The 22,915-nt window shown below is 42.4% G+C and overlaps 1 protein-coding gene across 1 annotated transcript; it reads right to left on the bottom strand.

Moving 5' to 3' along the window:
* Positions 1-3,501: 3,501 nt before the first annotated feature.
* On the bottom strand, positions 3,502-22,803 carry LOC115129332 (succinate--CoA ligase [ADP-forming] subunit beta, mitochondrial). The gene is made up of 11 exons (XM_029659572.2): positions 22,687-22,803; positions 21,527-21,713; positions 16,076-16,175; positions 15,830-15,992; positions 14,951-15,079; positions 13,513-13,651; positions 9,973-10,134; positions 9,720-9,862; positions 8,704-8,824; positions 6,390-6,478; positions 3,502-5,755 (listed from the first exon to the last, which is right to left on the bottom strand). The coding sequence occupies exons 1-11, from the start codon at positions 22,768-22,770 to the stop codon at positions 5,681-5,683; spliced, it is 1,392 nt and encodes a 463-aa protein (XP_029515432.1). The 5' UTR covers positions 22,771-22,803; the 3' UTR covers positions 3,502-5,680.
* Positions 22,804-22,915: the final 112 nt, after the last annotated feature.

The following is a 22,915-nucleotide window of genomic DNA, read 5'->3' on the forward strand; positions in this document are numbered from 1 at the left end:
ACTAAGTCAGGGAAAGCTAAATCTAAGTCTAGATATACAGATGTACACACAATTTTAGAAGAAATTGATCGGGAAAGTGAGACAGAGATTGTTGGAGGACGATTCATTTAGTGATTCCCAAATGGAGGAATATTTTTTGAACGGAGAGGACGTCGTTTTGGACTAGTAAATTCTTCTCATGCTAATGCCGTTGTTTGAAATTAATAATATAAAATATTATTTGTGATTTAATTTTTTTTTAGTAGCAATATATAAAAATGTAATGTAATGAAATGTGAGATGCGTGTGTCTGCCAACCCAACCCACCCCCACATGAAATAGCCTATTTGAGTCTGTTGAGGGGAGGGCAGGCCCACAACAATGGCCAAAGTGAAATGGAGACAGTAGATACAGCTGGTCTGTTGTAATATAATACAGACAGTAGATCTAGCTGGTCTGTCATAATATAATAGAGACATTAGCATCTGGTCTCCCATCCAGGAACTGACCAGGACCAACCCTGCTTAGCTTCAGAAGCAAGCCAGCAGTGGTATGCAGGGTAGTATGCTGCTGGCAATCAATAACAATCATTGGAGGAGATGGGAACTGTGTTCTTGATAAGGATCTTGATATGTCACCAAGAGCTAAATCATTAGGCAAAATTACTAATGAAATAGGGCTGGTTGATATTTGGCATTGAACACATCCCTCAACCAAAGACTACACAGTCTTCTCTAACCTTCATTGTTCATATTTGAGGTTAGACTTCTCATTCCAAGTAACCTTGTTGGTCTGGTCAGGAGCTGTGCAGTCATTTCAATCCATATTTCTGATAACGCATTCATTTCTATAGAGTTGTTCTCTAAGAACCCAACTCCCCAAAGAGCAAACTGGTGTTGTAATCACGCTATCCTGTCTGAGCCAGACTTCCGTGAGAGCATACTTTTTGTTAAAGAGAATGACAACACTAATCCTTCTATGTTATGGGGAAAACACCAAAGCTTATTTGCATGGCCTGATAATATCATATTGTAGTGCAAAAAAATAAAAATAAAAATATATATATATATATATATACAAATAAATCAGGAAATATAACTGTCTCATTAAGAACAGGAACATAAACAGCACCCGTCCAAGGACAGCTGGGAGAAATTGGTGGTGACAAGGGCAGCTCTTTACAAACTGCTCTCAAAGAGCAGGAAAAGAGCTATTCATTAATAGACAACTATATATGAGCATGATAATAAATCTGCAAGTCTCTTAGCTAATCTTATTTGTTGTTGCCTTAATCACAACTCTGTTGCGTGCGTTAAAGATGTATCAGGCAAATTATGTTTAGGCTCCAATGAGATTAAGAGCATGTTTACTCAGTTCTATAAACTCAGTTAAAAATGATACATAAATTACAAACTACACCTGTAAATATGACCCTGCATGTTCTGGGGAATGTCCCAAATGTAAGCAATAGAAAGGTACTTATGTACAGTACATCTTATCTGGTACTGTCCCATTGTTAAAAGATTTCTGGAATAGGCGTGGAAGGGAAAATCTCAAATATTTTGGGCTCTCCAGTTGAGTTACAGCCTCTCCAATGCTCTCTGGATCGATACTCGGCTAACCCTGCACTGAAATGTCATGCAAAAATCTAGATGAACAATTCTTCAATCATGGTTGAAGAACCCAAACATCCCTGGTTGCTCCGAAACCTGTTGTGGTTGTTTCCTCTGGAAAGACTGACTTATTTCATCCAGTTTGGTAAACTTGATTTGTTTTTGCATATCTGGAGCCCTGTATTTCGATTCATAGATGAGTGTGGGAATATACTGTAGAAGGGGATTGCCAGCCCATAACGCACCAAGCATCTGGCTTTCGCTCTTTGTACCATTTGGAATTCATTCATTATAATAATTTGTTTGGGCGGAAAGGGGAAGAGAGAGGGGTGGGACAGGGATATACGTACAGTGGGAAGAAAAAGTATGTGAACCCTTTAGAATTACCTGTATTTCTGCATAAATTGGTTATAAAATCTGTTGTGCTGTGCCTTTTTTTCTCCACACAGAATATTTTGCCAGTAGTGCTGTGGTGCTCTTTTGCGAACTTCAGAGGCGCATCAATGTTTTTTTCTGGACAGTAGTTGCTTCTTCCATGGTGTCCTCCCATGAATACCATTCATGTTTACGTATTGTAGACTCGTCAACAGAGATGTTAGCATCTTCCAGAGATTTCTGTAAGTCTTTAGCTGAGACTCTAGGATTCTTCTTAACCTCATTGAGCATTCTTGCTGTGCTCTTGCATCATTTATGCAGGACGGCCACTCCTAGGGAGTAGCAAAAGTGCTGAAATTTCTCCATTTATCAACAATTTGTCTTACCGTGGACTGACTTTTAGAGATACTTTTGAAACCCTTTCCAGCTTTAAGCAAGGCAACAACTCTTAATCTTAGGTCTTCTGAAATCTCTTTTGTTCGAGGCATGGTTCACATCAGGCAATGCTTCCTGTGAATAGCAACTCACATTTTGTGAGTGTTTTTTTTTAATGGGGCAGGGCAGCTCTAACCAAAATCTCCAATCTCATTGATTTGACTCCAGGTTAGTTGACTCCTGACTCTAATTAGCTTTTGGAGAAGTCATTAGCCTTGGGGTTCACATACTTTTCCCAACCTACACTGTGAATGTTTAAATGATGTATTCAATATAGACAAGAAAAATACAATCATTTGTGTGTTACTAGTTTAAGCACACCAAGTTTTTCTATTGTTGTGACTTAGATGAAGATCAGATCAAATGTCAAATTTATGCAGAAACCCAGATTGTTCACATTCTTTTTCTTGCCACTGTAGTTATCATGGAAAGACAATTTTCAAAAAGATAGATACTTTTTTTTGCCTATTCAATCTCATTCTATTCTTGAAGACATGGAAATTGCTTTATTATTATTTTAAAATTGTTGGTTTTGTCTGTATGGGAAATAAAATGTTTGAAAGAAAGAAAGAGAAGCAGAGCCACTCAAGCGAACCTCTAATATTAAGACAGTATTATTAACTCCACATTATGGTATGATGTGTTGTGGTCCCTAGTTTCAAGAATCTTCAAGTCTAATTTCTCCTTGAAGTGCGTCTCCAGAGACACTGCTTGCAACAGGAGGTAAGCCCTGCTCTGTCAGTGCACAATTCAGTTTTAACCCAGTATGCATCCACACAGTGGCTCTAGAGATAGAAAATAAAGTTGGATTCTATTGGTTAGAACAGAAATTTGAATAGAGGCTGAAATTATTATGTCTGGCATGTAGAAAATGTTGAAAGATTCTAACACTACTATGCTAATATCAACAGTATATAAGCTAATTTGGAGTCACATGAGCCTGGTCATTATATACATTTGCACTTTAGCAATTCCTCTGTTTTGTTTTGTTGACATGACTAATGCCAAACACAACCTAACTAGCCATAAGGAGATGTAAAACACAACTTTCACATTGCAAGTACAAGTGCTGCAAAAAAACTAAAACAAAAAAGCAAAGTCGGTGTTCTCCATTTATTCTTTTTTTTTACTCCCCAAGAGAAGCATAAATATTTTATAGAAGAGAACAGCGGTCTCGTTATTTACAAGATATAATAAATGTCTTACAACTCACAATGTGTGTGTTTCTGTGTTCTGAGGGCTGGGGAGTAACATATACAGAGGAATGGAGGGAGATAAGGAGAAATAGAGAGAAGACTTAACTAAACTACAGTACAATCTTTTAACAGTTGAGTGGACACGGCCCACCCCCATTTTTGTCATCATATGTACCTGAACAGAGTGAGAAAGGTTGTTCCTGTGACATGGTGGCAGACTATTATATAGGAGACCCTCCGATAGAAGGGATGGAAGAGACAAATACACAAACATGCAGTCAACCAGATAAGCAGTAGTTTAGATATCACACACACTAAACACTCACAAATAACTCTTACTAGTTCAGGAGTAAAGGAGTACTCCGATGCTTTTATCCAGGTATGAGTCAGTCTCTCTTGCCAGAATCAGAACAATCCACTATTCAGCTATGCATTTCAAATTGCATGGAGATGAAATGATTGACAAAATGATTTACATTCCATAAACTATTTTCTTAGTTTGCCAAGTATTAGTCCAGTGTCACAACCTAGCAGCTGTCATTACAATGGGCACCTCCCCTATAAACCCCCCCTAATTCTTACCCCATCTCCCATTCTCAGACCACTCAATATAAGGCACTCCTGCAGGGGCAGACTGGACACTTAAGGGTGGGGGGGCTATGACTGACTGTGACATTGCATCCAGCAGTAACCCTCTCGAAACCACTGATCCAGGAGAATGAACCGTGTACAAAACCCCTACCTCCTGGAGGGGAGCCTGATCCTTATTGGTCACCACACACCTCAGTCAAAGTAATCAATCAGATCACATCCACCTGAGAGGCGGGGTTACCCCTTTAAATGCCCCCACCTGCAGTAATTAGTCCTCTTTCAACCATACCAGCATGGAACCTAAGATATGCGTTTATTGACTAAGTATTGCAAGAATGTGGTGTGAAAAGTCTCTTGAGCATTGTTGTAAATGTAACACATACACTGAGGACAAAACATTAAGAATGCCTGCTCTTTCTATGACAGACTGACCAGGTGAATCCAGCTGAAAGCTATGATCCCTTAATGATGTCACTTGTTAAATCCACTTCAATCAGTGTAGATGAAGGGGAGGAGACGGGTTAAAGAAGGATTTTTAAGCCTTGATACATGGATTGTATGTGCGTGCAACTCAAAATTAGGAAGACCTTCTTTATTGTTGTACACTGTGTGCTTTGTTTTTACCTCTTAACTAAGTGTTTAATTGATGACTAATTGTATAGCATATTCTTGTAGACATACCCATTGCGTTGCCTCCTACTTAGACTATAAACTATTTTTCAAAGGGGAATTAGCTGTACCTTCAGAGCCCAAGTTACAGTAAATAGATAGAAACACCACTCTCTCCCAGGAAAGAGAAAGGTTGGGGGTTTGTGCGTTATAAGTAGTGCTATGCATTGTGGGAGCTGAGGAAGAGAGGTGGCCAGAGGGGTGATGAAGTAACCAAAACCATTCTCTCCTCACGGGGGAAAAAGCAACACAACAGAGTGAATAATACTGGACTAATCTGGAGGAGCGCCACCAGTGTCTAATCTGATAAGTGTGCTTGAACAAACCGACAAGCCACAGTAGGAAGCCCCTTCACACATAACAAAACAGAGTGAGGAAAGTAGCTAAAGTTAATGACATTTTCAAACCGCAGCTTTACACACGTGTGTTCTGGCTCATATCATCGGTTTCTGGACCAATCAGACGACCCTGAATGTGTTCGCATTTGATGAAGGGTCGGGAAGGTACTCAGATCCAGACTCTTTGCAGTGAAGAAACTAACGTTCGTGGGTGTGGCATAGCGTTTGGCACGAGCAAGGAGTCTGGGTTGCCAGGCAACTTTGTATCCCTCATTTACTTAGTTTCCTTTAATTTGGCAGTTACCTGTATGTGTGTGTGTATTTTGGAGCCTTGCCACAGAGAGAGAAAGAGAGAAACAGAACTAACAGAAGTTGGTGGGCTGTGTTGTATTGGAGTATTCGCTCAGTAATGAGAGGCTCTTCTTGTTGTTCAAGGGGTGGGGTGTCAGGGTTCAGATGTGGTCATAGAGTCAAGGGACATGGCTTAGAGTGGCAGCTGGAAAGAGATGTCCACATGAGCCTCCTGAGCCAGCGACACAATTTCAGAAAGCTTTACAACCTGCAAAGAGGAAACAGAGAGAGAATACTTTAAACAGAAGCACAGCAGAAGGGAACTATATGAGTGATCTCATTATAAAACAGACAAAAACACTAAAAATGAATAGTTTTAATTGCGGGGGGCTGTAACTGCCACAGGGTGGTCATGCCAAGCTGCCATTGTGCTGGCTAACTGATGCTTGTCTCTTTTGGGTGTAAAACACTCCAAAAACAAAGGAGAGCGAGTGGAGAGGAGAGATAGTGGGAGTCAGTGAGAGCAAAGCCAGACTAGTGGTAGAGGGAAAGATAGATGGAGGGGCGAGATGAGAGAAAGGGGGCCTCTGCTCTGACTCAATGTCACTGCTGCTAGCTCTGCCAGAAATCAAAGCCATAAAACTCAGGCAGTGTCACTTCAACCTATACCCTGACTGTGTCAATTGACACACACCACACGCGCACACACACACATTCAACCCTGCTGGTGACTCTCGTCTCACACACATTTTTACACACTGCCCTCACACACACCGCAAACAGTTCCTGACATTCCTTTTCACATTCACACACTTCACATAGACCTACTGTACCACACACACACCACCCTACATAAACCAGACCGGGTGCTTAGAGGGGTAGAGGTAGAGAGGTGTGTGTACCATTCTAGCGGCCTCGTCCAGATCGTCACAGGCCAGGAGCTTCAGTGGGCTAGCGGCAATCAAAGCTTTGGCATCATCCACTCTGGATCCTGAAACATAACAGAATGAGGCTGAAGGAATGCTGATCTTTTAGAAAGCGCTTTGCTTCTCTTTTATATAGCTCAGATATCAGTAAGTGGACTGGAGGGAGGCTGGGCATGAAAGGGATAACAAATCCAGTTATTTGTGTCATCCGTAATTTATAATTGTGCTCCCAACTCACTCGGGTGCTTCGCTATATCACATTTGACATTGTCCGTAAAGCTTGAGTTCATTTGCACACAAAAAAAATCATACAATGATGGAAAGACCTGTGTATTGTCCTTGTTAATGCAGTCAGAGAAGAGCTGCAACTTCTTAATCATAGCCTCAATTTTGTCCCGCACATTGAATATAGTTGCACAGAGTCCCTGTAATCCAAGATTCAGATCATTCAGGCGAGAAAAATCATCACCCAGATAGGCCAGTTGTGTGAGAAACGTCATCATCATGCAAGCGGTCAGACAAGTGAAAATTAAACTTGTCTCTCAATTTAAAAAAACGTGTCAATACGTTGCCCCTTCATAACCAGCGCACTTCTTCTGTATGTTGTAAAAGCATTACATGGTCGCTGCCCATATCATTGCATAGCACAAATAATACACAGTTCAGGGGCCTTGCTTTAACAAAGCTAACCATATTCACTGTAGTGTCCAAAACGTATTTCAAGCTGTCAGGCATTCCCTTGGCAGCACGAGCCTCCCGTGGATGCTAGTGTACCCAAGTGGTGTTGGGAGCAATTGCTTGCGCGTACGTTACCGCTCCACTATGTCTCCCTATCATGGCTTTTGTGTCATCAGTACAGACACCAACATGAGCAGCAGCTAAGTTTGGCTACAGACAAACCGTTAGTGGAATTCCCACGAGAGAGTAACGGTTAATGTGATTGGATGTTAATTATTTGAGAAGACTACCTGTATTTGACATTGTGTTGTTATTTCCCTGAACACTAGATGGTTTCATTTTATTTTTGGCAGTGAAACGAGGCTATTCAGGCAAGAAAAAAACCTCACCCAAATGTATAGCCCAGTTTGAAAATATAAATTATCTGTTTGAAAATGTGAAGAAAAAAATGTTAACTTTAAAAAAAAATTATATACATTTAAAAAAATGTGAATCACATTTTTTATTTGGCGTACCCCCGACGGCATTGCGAGTAGCCCTGGGAATACCAGGGCTAGACAATTGGAATAATAACCCTGCATCATGATTACAAAAGCATTTAAAATAGCAGACTAAATAAATGAGAAGTCTAATTTGTGAAAGTTCATTATACATTACTAAACCGTTTGTGAAGGAAATCATTTTAGTACAATTACATTTAGTTTATGAGTGATTGAGTTCTGTATAACATTTTTACATTTAACATTTAAGTCATTTAGCAGACGCTCTTATCCAGAGCGACTTACAAATTGGTGCTTTCACCTTATGACATCCAGTGGAACAGCCACTTTACAATAGTGCATCTAGGTCTTTTAAGGGGGGGGGGGGGGGGGAGGGGGAGAAGGATTACTTTATCCTATCCTAGGTATTCCTTAAAGAGGTGGGGTTTCAGGTGTCTCCGGAAGGTGGTGATTGACTCCGCTGTCCTATAACTTCACACATTCTATTTGTCCCTGTGTGTTTCAAACATGTCCAGAAGGGAGAGGCTGGGAGCTACAGGGTCCCATAGTGCCGGTATTATGTGATACTTAGGTCCAATACGATATGCATTGCAATTCTCACAATTCTATATTTATTGCGATTCGATACTGTGATTTTATTGCGATTCGATGTTCTAAACATATTGCTCACCATGTCTGCTGCAGAAAGTGAGCCATGAGAAAACACATTTATCAGTCATGGAAATAAGTGCTGAAAACAAATTGGTACCTTACTTAAAAAAAGATAGAGAACAAGCTATGAAGGAAAAATAATATTGCGATAGTAAATCGTAAAAAATAACATCCCAATATGCAACTGTATCAATTTTTACCCTCACATCACTAGTGTGTGTGGGGAAGTACTAGAAGAGCCTAATCCTGACAAGCTGCTTGCTCGTTGACCTTTAAAATGCCACGCTCCACTGTCGCCCCCTACCTCTCTCCCAGCCCAGTATGTGCGCCAAAATGGCAGTGTAGTAGCCTATATAACAAAGCTAAAATAGTTTTCACTGTAATTGCCACAGGGTGGTCATGCCAAGCTGCTATTGTGCTGGCTACCTCGTGCTTGACGGTATAAGGGAGGTCAGTCTCACCTTGTAACCGCACCACAATGGGGATCTTCAGGTCCAGGTCTGTAACAGCCATGATGATGCCCTGAGCAATGATGTCACACCTCATGATGCCACCAAAGATGTTCACAAGGATGGCCTGCACCTGAGGACCACAAACCAAAGAAGTTGACCATGAAAGCATAAATGAAGATATTGACCATAGAAGACCAAAAACCAAGCAATCACAAAAGCTTGATCACAAATTCATACAGGAACAATAACCAAACCTTAATAAAAATATCATATAACTTCAACAAAATCAAGATCGCACTGTAAATGTAATGTGTATTATAAAACTGTAGTGGTTTAAATTAACACGTATACATACCACACCATTACTGAGGCTCCATAATAAACCAGACACCACTAGGACCACACTAAGCTGGTGTCAACACAGCGACAGGAAAATAGCCACAAATCTCCCATGAGAGCTTATAACCATCTATCAAAAACCTACTCACCCATCAATGAATGAATGACTAACTGTATGTCACACAGCAGGTTAGAACCCTCCCTGTACTTCCTCTAAAGTCCTCGCCCATTCAAAATCCCACAGTTAAATGTCACCCAATAGGTTCCACCAATAGTAAACCCCACCCTCCAAGTGAGCTATCCTACTGATATCTTCAGGTAACTCCAGACTAATGTCTGTCAAAAGATACACCTACTAACTAGGGGATGCGTGTACTGAAAAGTGACTTTATACAACCGTAACCTACCTGAAGGTCCAAACATCAGGAATTCCTAATGAATCCCTACCCCCTAACTCCATCAAAACATCAATAGTATCAACTGCAGGCTACTACTGCTCTAGATACCCAGCCGTCCCGTTCCAGTTGGGGATAGAGGTCAGGGTGAAGGACTGTGGAACACTGTCTGTGTCTGTGCTTATTGGTGCCACAGTGAGAAGTGAGTGCCTACTGCAGATTAATGCTTCTTCAATGACAACCAGAGATGCTAGGTGTTAGTGGTAAGTGTCCCCCATTCCCAGTCCTTACCTTCCTGTCAGAGGTGATGAGTTTAAAGGCCTCCATCACCTGGTGGGCTGTAGCTCCGCCCCCCACGTCCAGGAAGTTGGCGGGCGTGCCACCATGCAGCTTAATGATGTCCATGGTGGCCATGGCAAGACCAGCCCCGTTCACTACACAAACACAGAGAATATAGAGTGAATATACATTTTTATTACTACTGCTACTATAAAGCTAGGTGTGTGGTGCTGTGAAGCAGTGTTGGGTGTGTTGTGGCACTCACCCAGACACCCGATGGATCCGTCCAGGCCAATGTAGTTGAGGTCAGCCTTGGCTGCCTGTCGGTCCCTGGCATCCTCCTGGGTCCAGTCCTGCATGTCAAACACCTTCTTCTGGCGATACGCTGCGTTCGAGTCAAAGTTGATCTTGGCGTCCATGCACATCACTGTCAGAGGGACACACAGGAGACAGAGGCTGAGCCCAAGATGGCTGACAAAAACCCAATGACCCTGTAACTTCATTACAACAAAGCCAGAGGCAGATGTCCGTTTGTACTTGGAGGGAACATTTTCCAATGCCTGGTCCAAGGTGCAACAGATTATCTATACTAAACAAAAATATAAAAACGCAACATTCAACAATTTCAAAGATTTTACTGAGTTACAGTTCATATAAGGAAATCAGTCAATTGAAAAAAAAATATATCATTACGCCCCAATCTATGGATTTCACATGACTAGGAATACAAATGTTGTCACAGATACCTTAAAAAGAAAAGTAGGGGTGTGGATCAGAAAACCAGTAAGTATCCATTTGCCTCATGCATCTCCTTCGCAGATAGTTGATTAGGCTGTTGATTGTGACCTGTGGAATGTAGTCCAACTCCTATTCAATGGCTGTGCAAAGTGGCTTGATATTGGAACACGCTGCTGTACACGGCGATCCAGAGCATCCCAAACATGCTCGATGGGTAACATGTCTGGTGAGTATGCAGGCCTTGGAAGAACAGGGGCATTTTCCGTTTCCAGGAATTGTGTACAGATCCTTGCGACATGGGCCATGCATTATCATGCTGAAACATGGAGGTGATGGCTGCAGATAAATGGCACGACAATTAGCCTCAGGAGCTCGTCACGGTATCACTGTGCATTCAAATTGCCATCGATAAAAATGCAATTGAGTTTGTTGTCAGTAGCTTATGCCTGCCCATAGCATAATCCCACCACCACGGGGCATTCTGTTCACAACGTTGACATCAGCAAACTGCTCATCCACACAACTGACAAATTCTCTAAAAGGACATTGGAGGCGGCTTATGGTAGAGAAATTAACATAAAATTATCTGGCAACAGCTCTGTTGGACATTCCTGCAGTCAGCATGCCAATTTACATGCTCCCTCAAAACATGAGACATCTGTGGCATTGTGCAGTGTGACAAAACAACACATTTTAGAGTGGCCTTTTATTGTCCCCAGCACAAGGTGGACCTGTGTAATGATTAGGGTTGACCCCATTTAGTAGACTGGACAATTGTTTGGTCGATGGGCTGTTTGTCGACTGACATTTCTTTAGTCACGCAGTAGCAAAATAAATAAATAAAAATCATGGTGTACTAGACACCAGTCTGGCTTCAAAATCACCCATAAACACTACCGTTCAAAAGTTTGGGGTCACTTAGAAATGTCCTTGTTTTTGAAAGAAAAGCTCATTTTGCGTTCATTAAAATAACATCAAATTGATCAGAAATACAGTGTAGACATTGTTAATGTTGTAAATGATTATTGTAGCTGGAAACGGCTGATTTGTTACGGAATATGTACATAGGCCCATTATCAGCAACCATCATTCCTGTGTTCCAATGGCATGTTGTGTTAGATAATCCAAGTTTATCATTTTAAAAGGCTAATTGATCATAAGAAAACCCTTTTGCAATTATGTAAGCACAGCTGAAAACTGTTCTGATTAAAGAAGCAATAAAACAAATGGGCCTTGTTTAGACTAGTTGAGTATCTGGAGCATCAGCATTTGTGGATTCGATTTACAGGCTCAAAATGGTCAGAAAGAAAGAACTTTCTTCTGAAACTCGTCAGTCTAGACACTAGACACATTAGTGTCTAGTCTGAGAAACAGACACCTCACAAGTCCTCAACTGGCATCTTCATTAAATAGTACCCGCAAAACACCAGCCTCAACATCAACAGTGAAGAGGCAACTCCTGGATACTGGCCTTCTAGGCAGAGTTCCTCTGTCCAGTGTCTGTGTTCTAATAGTTTACATTGTTCCAAACTGTCAGAAAAATTATATTCTAATCTAACAGCATGTTTGGCACACATAATATGCACGCATCATTTGCTCCTTACTTCCTTTTTATTTTCTACAACGATCACATTCATTCCACATATCTGACTTCCCCTTTACCCGCTGAGAAACCACATACCCCATTTTGTTTATTTGTCACATCCTCTGCATCCATTTTTCTGTCACGTGTTATGGTGTCCAGAGTTTGTTATAGCCTATTTATTGATGTGATTATGATATGCTATAGGTCACGTCCTATTGGTCATGTTTCACGTAAAGAGAGCAATGGTTGAGGGAAGAGGAAAAGGTTTTTCCTTAACAAATTAGGGATTACAGTAACAACTTTTCAGTCAGAAATAGCTATAATTATGTTGCAGCTTCAACAACACAGACAGTGTGATACACTGCTGATATTCTGTAGTGGTCGCTGCAGCAAGGAGAGACAGACACCGGGTGCTAGTCACACAGTCACTTGCTTTTTTTTTTTTAACACAGAAAGTCTGAACCAGGCCCGGCACAATCAAATCAATTGTGGTCGGACTCCCTCGAGACATTTGTGTCTCTTAATCAAACAGTGTGCTTAAAGCATCAGACAAGCTCAGTGCAAATAGTTGATTTGATTAAAACACATAGGATTTGTCTATATATGAAAAAATACACCTTTTAACATTTCAACCAATCGATTGGTGAAAATAATTCTTGGTCAACCAAGATTTCTTTTAGCCGGTGATAGCCATTGTAATGATCATGCTGTTTAATCAGCTTCTTGATATGCCACACCTGTCAGGTGGATGGACAATCTTGGCAAAGGATACATTCTTACTAACAGGGTTGTAAACAAATGTGTGCACAAACTTTGAAAGAAATAATCTTTTTACGTGTATGAAAAATGTCTGGGATCTTTTATTACCGCTCATGAAATCAACACTTTACATGTTGCGTTTATATTTTTGTTGAGTATAGTTCTGTGACATAGCTTTACTGTGTAACCATGGTTGGCTGTACTGTACATGTCAAGGACAGATCTGGGTTAGTGACATAAGATAGAGACCTCTACAGATGTTGCTAATGTAGTAGGGTCAAAGGGTCAGCACTGGCCATTCCTACTGTCAATCAACTCTCCTGGTATGTTTGGGGTTGGTCAAGTCAGCCCATAACCACAAGGTAATTCGAAGTGCATATGAGCACTGGAATGCCTTTTACATTTCAAAGCTAACATAAGGCCTCTTATTTGACCCAGCCACCATACTCTACCATGTATGGCTATGATGTTGAAGACAGTTGGTTGTGCAATAACACCATCATTCCTTCAGTACCATGGGGTTTAGCTGCCTATTTGGCCCATCAGTTAAAAAGTGCAGTGATTCACACTAGGGTTTTTCACTGAGAGTGTGTTAATGAGAATGATTGACTGAGTCATAGATCAATGGGAGAAGCCTCCAACCAAGCAACACACTCTCACCCAGCTCTTAACACTGTCGTGACTAACAACATCACTAGGAACGAAAAGCAAGTGTATGTGTACCCTGGCCAGAGGCGTCCTCCACCATGGGGTTGATCTCCAGCATGGAGGCGTCAAACTTCAAGAAGACGTTGTAGAGCTTGATTATGTTAGCAGCTGCGTCGTCAATCAGAGCAGCAGGGAAGCCCATCTTTGTGGCAATCTGGAGAGAGAGCGAAGACAGAGAAGACCGAGAAAAGAGCAAAAGAAAGAAATATCAATATCAGTTCTTCAAATCTACATTGTTTGTCATTTACTTCTACTTTAGCAACATTTAGAAATCTATTACCAGCTTGTAAAACACTTGAATTCAATTGAAGGTGAGAGGAGTTGAAGGAGAGCAGGAACAAATGACAATGAGGGGTATAGTCTGGGTTGGCGCCCCCCTTGGGTTGTGCCGTGGCGGAGATCTTTGTGGGCTATACTCGGCCTTGTCTCAGGATGGTAAGTTGGTGGTTGAAGATATCCCTCTAGTGTGTGGGGGCTGTGCTTTGGCAAAGTGGGTGGGGCAGGTGTTTGGCCCTGTCCGGGGGTATCATCGGATGGGGCCACAGTGTCTCCTGACCCCTCCTGTCTCAGCCTCCAGTATTTATGCTGCAGTAGTTTATGTGTCGGGGGGCTAGGGTCAGTCTTATATGTGGAGTATTTCTCCTGTCTTATCCGATGTCCTGTGTGAATTTAAGTATGCTCTCTCTAATTCTCTCTTTCGGAGGACCTGAGCCCTAGGACCATTCTTCAGGACTACCTGGCGTGATGACTCCTTGCTGTCCCCAGTCCACCTGGCCGTGCTGCCGCTCCAGTTTCAACTGTTCTGACTGCGGCTATGGAACCCTGACCTGTTCACCGTTCGTGCTACCTGTCCCAGACCTGCTGTTTTCAACTCTCTATAGACAGCAGGAGCGGTAGAGATACTCTTAATGATCGGCTATGAAAAGCCAACTGACATTTACTCTCTAGGTTTTGGCCTTTCTAGGGAGTTTTTCCTAGCCACCGTACATTTACACCTGCTTTGCTTGCTGTTTGGGGTTTTAGGCTGGGTTTCTGTACAGATATCAGCTGATGTAAGGGGGGCTATATAGAAGGGCTATATAAATAAATTAGATTTATAGTGAATGTGAGAGACGTTGGCAGGTCATGGTAACATTGCAGGCACTTTAAGACGCATGTAGTGTGTGAGATGCAATGTTGACTGAGCATATCAAAGTCAAAACCTGACATTTAAAGATATTACACTGCCTAACTAATAAGGTTCTGAGGCCCTTGTCTTTAGAGAGAAACTCAAAACAGACCTAATTTGAATATAAATGTTACCGCAAGTTGTTTGTTTAAACATGGACCAAAATAGCTAGCTTTAAAATCAGGTGGAGTATTGTTTATTTACCAGGATATGTAATGTTTCCTGGGATCTAAGAGACTGAAAGACAAATCAAGAGGTATTTTTACAACCCGATCTCAACTGTACCGAAACAGCTTGTTCCATCTTGATTCCCTCCATGATGTCGATTGGCTCCTTCACAATGGCGTCGGGATTCTCCGCTGCCACATCCTCGATGTTCACGCCCCCCTGAGAGCTGCCAATCAACACGGGGCCCTGTTCAGAGGGAGGGGCCGAGAGATTATGAGCCAATCATTTTACACATTCATTGAGTGGCAATCAAACTAAAAAAGAGCAAATTAATGGAACATATGTCTCACAGCAAATCAAATTGTATTTGTCACATGCTTCGTAAACAACAGGTGTAGACTAACAGTGAAATGCTTACTTACGGGCCCTTCCCAACAATGCAGAGAAAAACAAAAAAATAATAACACAAGGAATAAATACACAATGAGTAACAATAACTTGGCTATATATATACCATTACAGTGGTACTGCAGGGGTACAAGGTAATTGAGGTAGATACATGAAGGTAGGGCTAAAGTGACTGGGTAGATAATAAAAAGCAGCAGCATATGTGATGAGTAAAAAGAGTTGTGCAAAAAGGGTCAATATAGATATTAAATAGTTAACCTAATACTACCTGGGCTATCATAAATAAATGTAACAAACGATTGAATTGATCCATTGGTCTTCAAATTCTCAAGGACAACGGGTGTCTCATTATCCTATTTAGAGAACAGAGCTATAACAGCAGCTGGACAAGTATTTCAACATGTCCACGGCCATGTCCTTTACCACTACGCCATCTAGTGGGACCATCCAACACAACACAATCAACATTCAAAATCAAGAATAACAGCTGCCCAATATGTCAAATCTGACGGCCTGACCCAGAATGGCTGAGCGTGATTTATCAGCTGTTGTCACCTGAGAGGAGTGAAGGGGCGGGAATGACCTCACCTGGAAGGATCTCTCCATGGTGATGGCGAAGTAGTACTCCCTGCGGGGGTACCTGCGCTCACAGATGAACACCTGGTTACAGATACGGCCCTGCTCGCCTGTCTGCTTGGTGTACAGCTTACGACCAATCATCTGAGAGGAGATGTCCCGGGCCTCCTCTGGACTGTAGGGAGGGGAAGAGAGACAGAATAATTGACACAGAGTAGAAATGGGTGCAGTTTGAGAGGGGTTCTCTCGGACACTCACGAGTAGACAATCTTCACTCCTCCCTTCAGACCTCCCTCGAAGGTGCCTTTGCCTCGGCCTCCAGCCAACACTTGAGCCTTCACCACTAGATCCTTGGTGCCTGAGACACCCACACGAGGGAGAAAGAGACCATAGCAGTTACAGACTAGCCCAACACTCCTCTGCCAATTACACACACAGACCGATAATAATGCAGATGTACAAACTACACAAAACGTTGTCAGTGCAAACACTGCCTAACACAACCTTTCTAGCAAAGGCATGCACTCATGGCCCTAAATGACTAGGCTACTTCTGGACATTGTCAAGTTAATCTTTATCCACAACCAGAAAACTGTGTTAGCATTGAGTAAGCTACACAGTGAATGGATACATTGTTCTACGTCATGTTTAGCCCTACTCATTACCACAGAGGAATTCAGTAGGTCAGCAATGATTTAACTTTATTGATCTAGCATTGTAACATATTAACAAAGTTAGACAACAACACACTATTACAGCTACCTAAAACCTCTATGTAAAACCTGGGAGGACATTTTGATTTCATTAACATATAATAATGAGGGGAACGGCACCTCAGTACCTCCAGGCTCTGATCAGGCCCTACACCCAAACAAGGGCACTGCGTTCATCCACCTCTGGCCTGCTCGCCTCCCTACCACTGAGGAAGTACAGTTCCCGCGCAGCCCAGTCAAAACTGTTCGCTGCTCTGGCCCCCCAATGGTGGAACAAACTCCCTCACGACGCCAGGACAGCGGAGTCAATCACCACCTTCCGGAGACACCTGAAACCCCACCTCTTTCAGGAATACCTAGGATAGGATAAAGTAATCCTTCTCACCCCCCCTTAAAAGATTTAGATGCACTATTGTAAAGTGGCTGTTCCACTGGATGTCTTAAGGTGAACGCACCAATTTGTAAGTCGCTCTGGATAAGAGCGTCTGCTAAATGACTTAAATGTAATGTAAATAATAAACACTAGTTTGAATCAAATTAAAAGATTATCCCTAGTCCAGAGCAATGCCATTTATCAAAAAGGCTAGTCCAGGAGTAGAGTAATTCCATGACACTGGCCCCTGAGGAAAAGGAAGCACAGATAGGTGTAAACAGGTTACTGTGTGTCCAGCTGAGCACAGCAGGCTGCAGAAGTGTTAACTGATAGCCTTGGGTTCAGTGTTATGTTTAGACTGTAGTCTCTACTGCCGCCTCAGAGGCTATTAAAAACACCCTAAACAAGGCCAAGGGTCACACCATGTCAGATGTAGGCTACAGGTTCTGTGTGCAGCACTCTCAGATTAGTCCAGAGATATTTGGGTGAATGTGTATACATGTCATTTTCAAAGTAACAAGAAAGTACACTAGGGCTGACTGCAAAGATTTGAATAGATTCGATTTCGATTTGTTAACTCCGATTTGATTCAAATCACTTTTGCTGATTCGCAAATGCAGATGAGCAGTCACACACACCAGAATGCCCCATAACAATGGTACCCCCCCCAGCCCCTAAAGGGACAGGTAAGTATTTTAACATAACATGAGACTATGTTCGTATTCTTAACTTTTATTATTTCTCATTGTTGTTGCATTGTCAAGAAGGAACTTGCAAGTTAGCATTTGGGGCTCCCGAGTGGTGCAGCAGTCTAAGGCACTGCATCTCAGTGCCTGAGACATCACTACAGACACCATGGTTTGATTCCAGGCTGTATCACAACCAGCCGTGATTGGGAGTGCCATAGGGCGGAGCAGAATTGGCCCAGCGTCATCTGTGTTTGGCCAATGTAGGCAATCATTGTAAATAAGAATGAGTTCTTAACTGACTTGCCTAGTTAAATTAAAAGGTATTTAAAAAAATATATATATATAAATATACTGCTCAAAAAAATAAAGGGAACACTTAAACAACACAATGTAACTCCAAGTCAATCACACTTCTGTGAAATCAAACTGTCCACTTAGGAAGCAACACTGATTGACAATCAATTTCACATGCTGTTGTGCAAATGGAATAGACAACAGGTGGAAATTATAGGCAATTAGCAAGACACACACAATAAAGGAGTGGTTCTGCAGGTGTGGACCACAGACCACTTCTCAGTTCCTATGCTTCCTGGCTGATGTTTTGGTCACTTTTGAATGCTGGCGGTGCTTTCACTCTAGTGGTAGCATGAGACGTAGTCTACAACCCACACAAGTGGCTCATGTAGTGCAGCTCATCCAGGATGGCACATCAATGCGAGCTGTGGCAAGAAGGTTTGCTGTGTCTGTCAGCGTAGTGTCCAGAGCATGGAGGCGCTACCAGGAGACAGGCCAGTACATCAGGAGACGTGGAGGAGGCCGTAGGAGGGCAACAACCCAGCAGCAGGACCGCTACCTCCGCCTTTGTGCAAGGAGGAGCACTGCCAGAGCCCTGCAAAATGACCTCCAGCAGGCCACAAATATGCACGTGTCTGCTCAAATGGTCAGAAACAGACTCCATGAGGGTGGTATGAGGGCCCGACGTCCACAGGTGGGGGTTGTGCTTACAGCCCAACACCGTGCAGGACGTTTTTCATTTGCCAGAGAACACCAAGATTGGCCACTGGCGCCCTGTGCTCTTCACAGATGAAAGCATGTTCACACTGAGCACATGTGACAGACGTGACAGAGTCTGGAGACGCCATGGAGAATGTCCTGCTAACTGTAACATCCTCAAACATTACCGGTTTGGCGGTGGGTCAGTTATGGTGTGGGGTGGCATTTCTTTGGGGGGGCCGCACAGCCCTCCATGTGCTCGCCAGAGGTAGCCTTGCTGCCATTAGGTACCGAGATGAGATCCTCAGACCCCTTGTGAGATCATATGCTGGTGAAGTTGGCCCTGGGTTCCTCCTAATGCAAGACAATGCTAGACCTCATGTGGCTGGAGTGTGTCAGCAGTTCCTGCAAGAGGAAGCCATTGATGCTATGGACTGGCCCGCCCGTTCCCCAGACCTGAATCCAATTGAGCACATCTGGGACATCATGTCTCGCTCCATCCACCAACACCACGTTGCACCACAGACTGTCCAGGAGTTGGCGGGTTCTTTAGTCCAGGTCTGGGAGGAGATCCCTCAGGAGACCATCCGCCACCTCATCAGGAGCATGCCCAGGCGTTGTAGGGAGGTCATACAGGCACGTGGAGGCCACACACACTACTGAGCCTCATTTTGACTTGTTTTAAGGACATTACATCAAAGTTGGATCAGCCTGTAGTGTGGTTTTCCACTTTAATTTAGAGTGTGACTCCAAATCCAGACCTCCATGGGTTGATAAATTTGATTTCCATTGATAATTTGTGTGATTTTGTTGTCAGCACATTCAACTATGTAAAGAAAAAAATATTTAACACGAATATTTAATTCATTCAGATCTAGGATGTGTTATTTTAGTGTTCCCTTTATTTTTTTGAGCAGTGTATATATATTATAATAATAAATGATTTGTTGGACAATGTATACCATCCGTATCCTGTACATACGCCTAATAAAACTTCAAACTTGATAAATGTTGAAAACATGTTGGCTCACCATTTACAAAGAAGATATAATATGGAGAACAGGCTATTAGTATGAGAAGTATCGAAGTTTTGGATCAGGTACAGTCAACAGATGCTGGTTATCGTTAGTAATTAAAGCTACTAAGTGCCGTTTTAGGGCTGTCTTTGTGCCTTTTGAATTCTTATAAGATATTATAAACTTCCAGACGTTCTCTCTGACCTCTTACTATGGCACTACGATGATACAGAGAAATCCCTAGATTACAGTATAGGCCTACAGCCCACTATGACAACATACCTTACTCAGTAGTGCTGACTGATTAGTGCCTTTGAGGTCGGTTTGGATTATGATTTTTATATATACATTTTTTAAAATTTTTATATATATATATTTTTGGGGATCATATATATATATATATATAAAAATTCAACGCCGATACCGATTATTGGAGGACTGTAAAAGCCAATACCGATTAATCGGACGATTTAAAAAAAAACATTTGTAATAATGACAATTACAACAATACTGAATGAACACTTATTTTAACTTAATATAATACATCAATAAAATCAATTTAGCCTCAAATAAATAATGAAACCTGTTCAATTTGGTTTAAATAATGCAAAAATAAAGTGTTGGAGAAGAAAGTAAAAGTGCAATATGTGCTATGTAAGAAAGCTAACTTTTCAGTTCCTTGCTCAGAACATGAGAACATATGAAAGCTGGTGGTTCCTTTTAACATGAGTCTTCAATATTCCCAGGTAATAAGTTTTAGGTTGTAGTTACTGTAGGAATTATAGGACTATTTCCCTCTATACCATTTGTATTTCATTAACCTTTGACTATTGACAAGTTCTTATAGGCACTTTAGTATTGCCAGTGTGGCAGTATAGCTTCCGTCCCTCTAGTTAGCTAGCCATTTCACTTCGGTTACACCAGCCTCATCTCGGGAGTTGATAGGCTTGAAGTCATAAACAGCGCAATGCTTGACGCACAACGAAGAGCTGCTGGCAAAATGCACAAAAGTGCTGTTTGAATGAATGTTTACGCGCCTGCTTCTGCCTACCACCGCTCAGTCAGATACTTGTATGCTCAATCAGATTATATGCAATGCAGGACACGCTAGATAATATCTAGTAATATCATCAACCATGTGTAGTTAACTAGTGATTATGATTGATTGTTTTTTACAAGATAAGTTTAATGCTAGCTAGCAACTTACCTTGGCTTACTGCATTCGCATAACAGGCAGTCTCCTTGTGGAGTGCAACGAGAGAGGCAGGTCGATATTGCATTGGACTAGTTAACTAAGGTTGCAAGATTGGATCCCCCGAGCTGACAAGGTGAAAATCTGTCGTTCTGCCCCTGAACAAGGCAGTTAACCCACCGTTCCTAGGCCGTCATTGAAAATAAGAATGTGTTCTTAACTGACTTGCCTAGTTAAATAAAGGTATAAAAATAAAAAATAAAATCGGCGCCCAAAAATACCGATTTCCGATTGTTATGAAAACTTGAAATCGGCCCTAATTAAAATCGGCCATTCCGATTAATCGGTCGACCTCTAGTTTGGACCATAATAGTTTGTTGGTGATGTGGACATCAAGGAACATAAAACTCTCGACCCACTCTACAGCCCTGTCAATGTAAATGGGTGCTTTTGCGCCTGATTTTCCTGTAGTCCACATCATCTCTTTTGTCTTGCTCACGTTGAGGAAGAGGATGGTGTCCTGGCAGTCTCTGACCTCTTCCCTATAGGCTGTCTCATCGTTGTCGGTGATCAGGCCTACCACCGTTGTGTCGTCAGCAAACTTGATGGTGTTGGAGTCGGGTTTGGCCACGCAGTCGTGGGTGAATAGGGAGTACAGGAGGGGACTACACACGCACCCCCAAGTTAGCCTACTCAAATTAATTTGACCACATCCTATTAAGGCATGGCTTACCAATCTCCTTGGCAACAGAGTAGGCTTCATCGGGTGAGCTGGCAACCTTGCCCTCGGGCACACAGACGCCAGCCTCTTTGAGCAGGCCGATGCTCATGTACTCATGCAGGGAGAGGTTCCTCTGCTGCTGCTGAAGGTGGGAGGGCTGCTGCTGAGCCCCAAGAAGGCCGGAGGAACCACCCAGCACCTGGAGAGGGGGGGGGGGGCAGAGGGGGATAGAAGAGAGAAAAAGTTGTAGGGGGTACATGATGCAGTAACATGACAGTACCTACTCATATGTCAGGGGGAGTACATAGTGCTCTGTGAAAGGACACTGAATAAGAATAGCCACACCCATACAAAAGACTAAAAGGGCACATACACACAACAAAAAATGTGGAGTAGATGTGTGCAATACTGTAAGTTTGCAGATATGAAAGAGGAACACATTAAACATGTCAACATCAAACTTGTTTTTTTCAAACTTGGAACTTGGGTCTCAAAATGTCAGCTTTGTCAGTGCAAGTGAGGATGAACAAACAGCCTGGATGGTGCATATCCTCTCTTCACCCCCCAGAGGCATCATGCACCCCAAAAATCCAAGGAGGCAGAAAGTATGTGAGGATGCTTTGGGGGCTGGAGAACTTAGAACAACTTTTTTTTCCAAACACGTGAACCAGCTTTTACCTGCAATCTAGTCATAATCATATATATATATATATAAGCAAAAAGTTGTTAAGTGCTATTATACAGGACAAATCTGAGGGGGCACTTACCCCTGTACCCCCGATGGGCATGACGCTCCTGGCACCCCCCTGTCCTGTCGTCTCTAGTCTATGACAGCTGTGTTGGAGGTCACAGTCTTAACTAGTACTGTATGTGAGGGAAAAGCTATTGCGAACAAACAAATCCCTGAACCCCCATAAGCTTGTTTAAATACATGTACTGATTGATACATTCGTCTTTCCATAGCTAAACAAGCAACGACGTTTGCTAATGTTTAGCTCGCTGGCTATGTGGCTAGTTAGCCAAAAGAGCCAGCTTCCTAGCTACCTCAAATGAGATAAGCGAATGTCAAATTTCACCCCATTTCTCGGGGACATCGAAGATGGTGCAGCAGAAAAATAATCACAGGTACAGGCAGCCGGATTTCATAACATTTTTGTCAAGGTAGAACTTACTTTGGATGCAGTGTTACGCGTCGATCTTGCCCCAGAATTTCTCAGGCTTGCCGACAATCGGCCGCAAATCAGGGACGCCGCCATGTTCCCTTCTCAAGCTAACGAATTGGGTGCATGCGTAGTGACATAAAAAAAACATGCGCCCCGCCCCATGCATAGGCTTGGCTCACATTCAATGGTCTTCACAATTTGAAGACGGCTATAAATACACACGGTCAACTGGACATTA

This window comes from Oncorhynchus nerka, linkage group LG1, assembly GCF_034236695.1.
Source record: "Oncorhynchus nerka isolate Pitt River linkage group LG1, Oner_Uvic_2.0, whole genome shotgun sequence".
Taxonomy (NCBI): Eukaryota; Metazoa; Chordata; class Actinopteri; order Salmoniformes; family Salmonidae; genus Oncorhynchus; species Oncorhynchus nerka.

Bases quoted from the DNA above. Each gene is read 5' to 3' on its own strand.
- LOC115129332 (XM_029659572.2), bottom strand. From the start codon at position 22,770: ATGGCGGCGTCCCTGATTTGCGGCCGATTGTCGGCAAGCCTGAGAAAT. The intron at 13,652-14,950 runs GTACAGTTGAGA...CTCTCTCTCCAG, and splicing joins AGATGGAACAAGCTGTTTCG to ATTGCCACAAAGATGGGCTT. The intron at 5,756-6,389 runs GTACACACACCT...TCCTCTTTGCAG, and splicing joins TGGACGAGGCCGCTAGAATG to GTTGTAAAGCTTTCTGAAAT.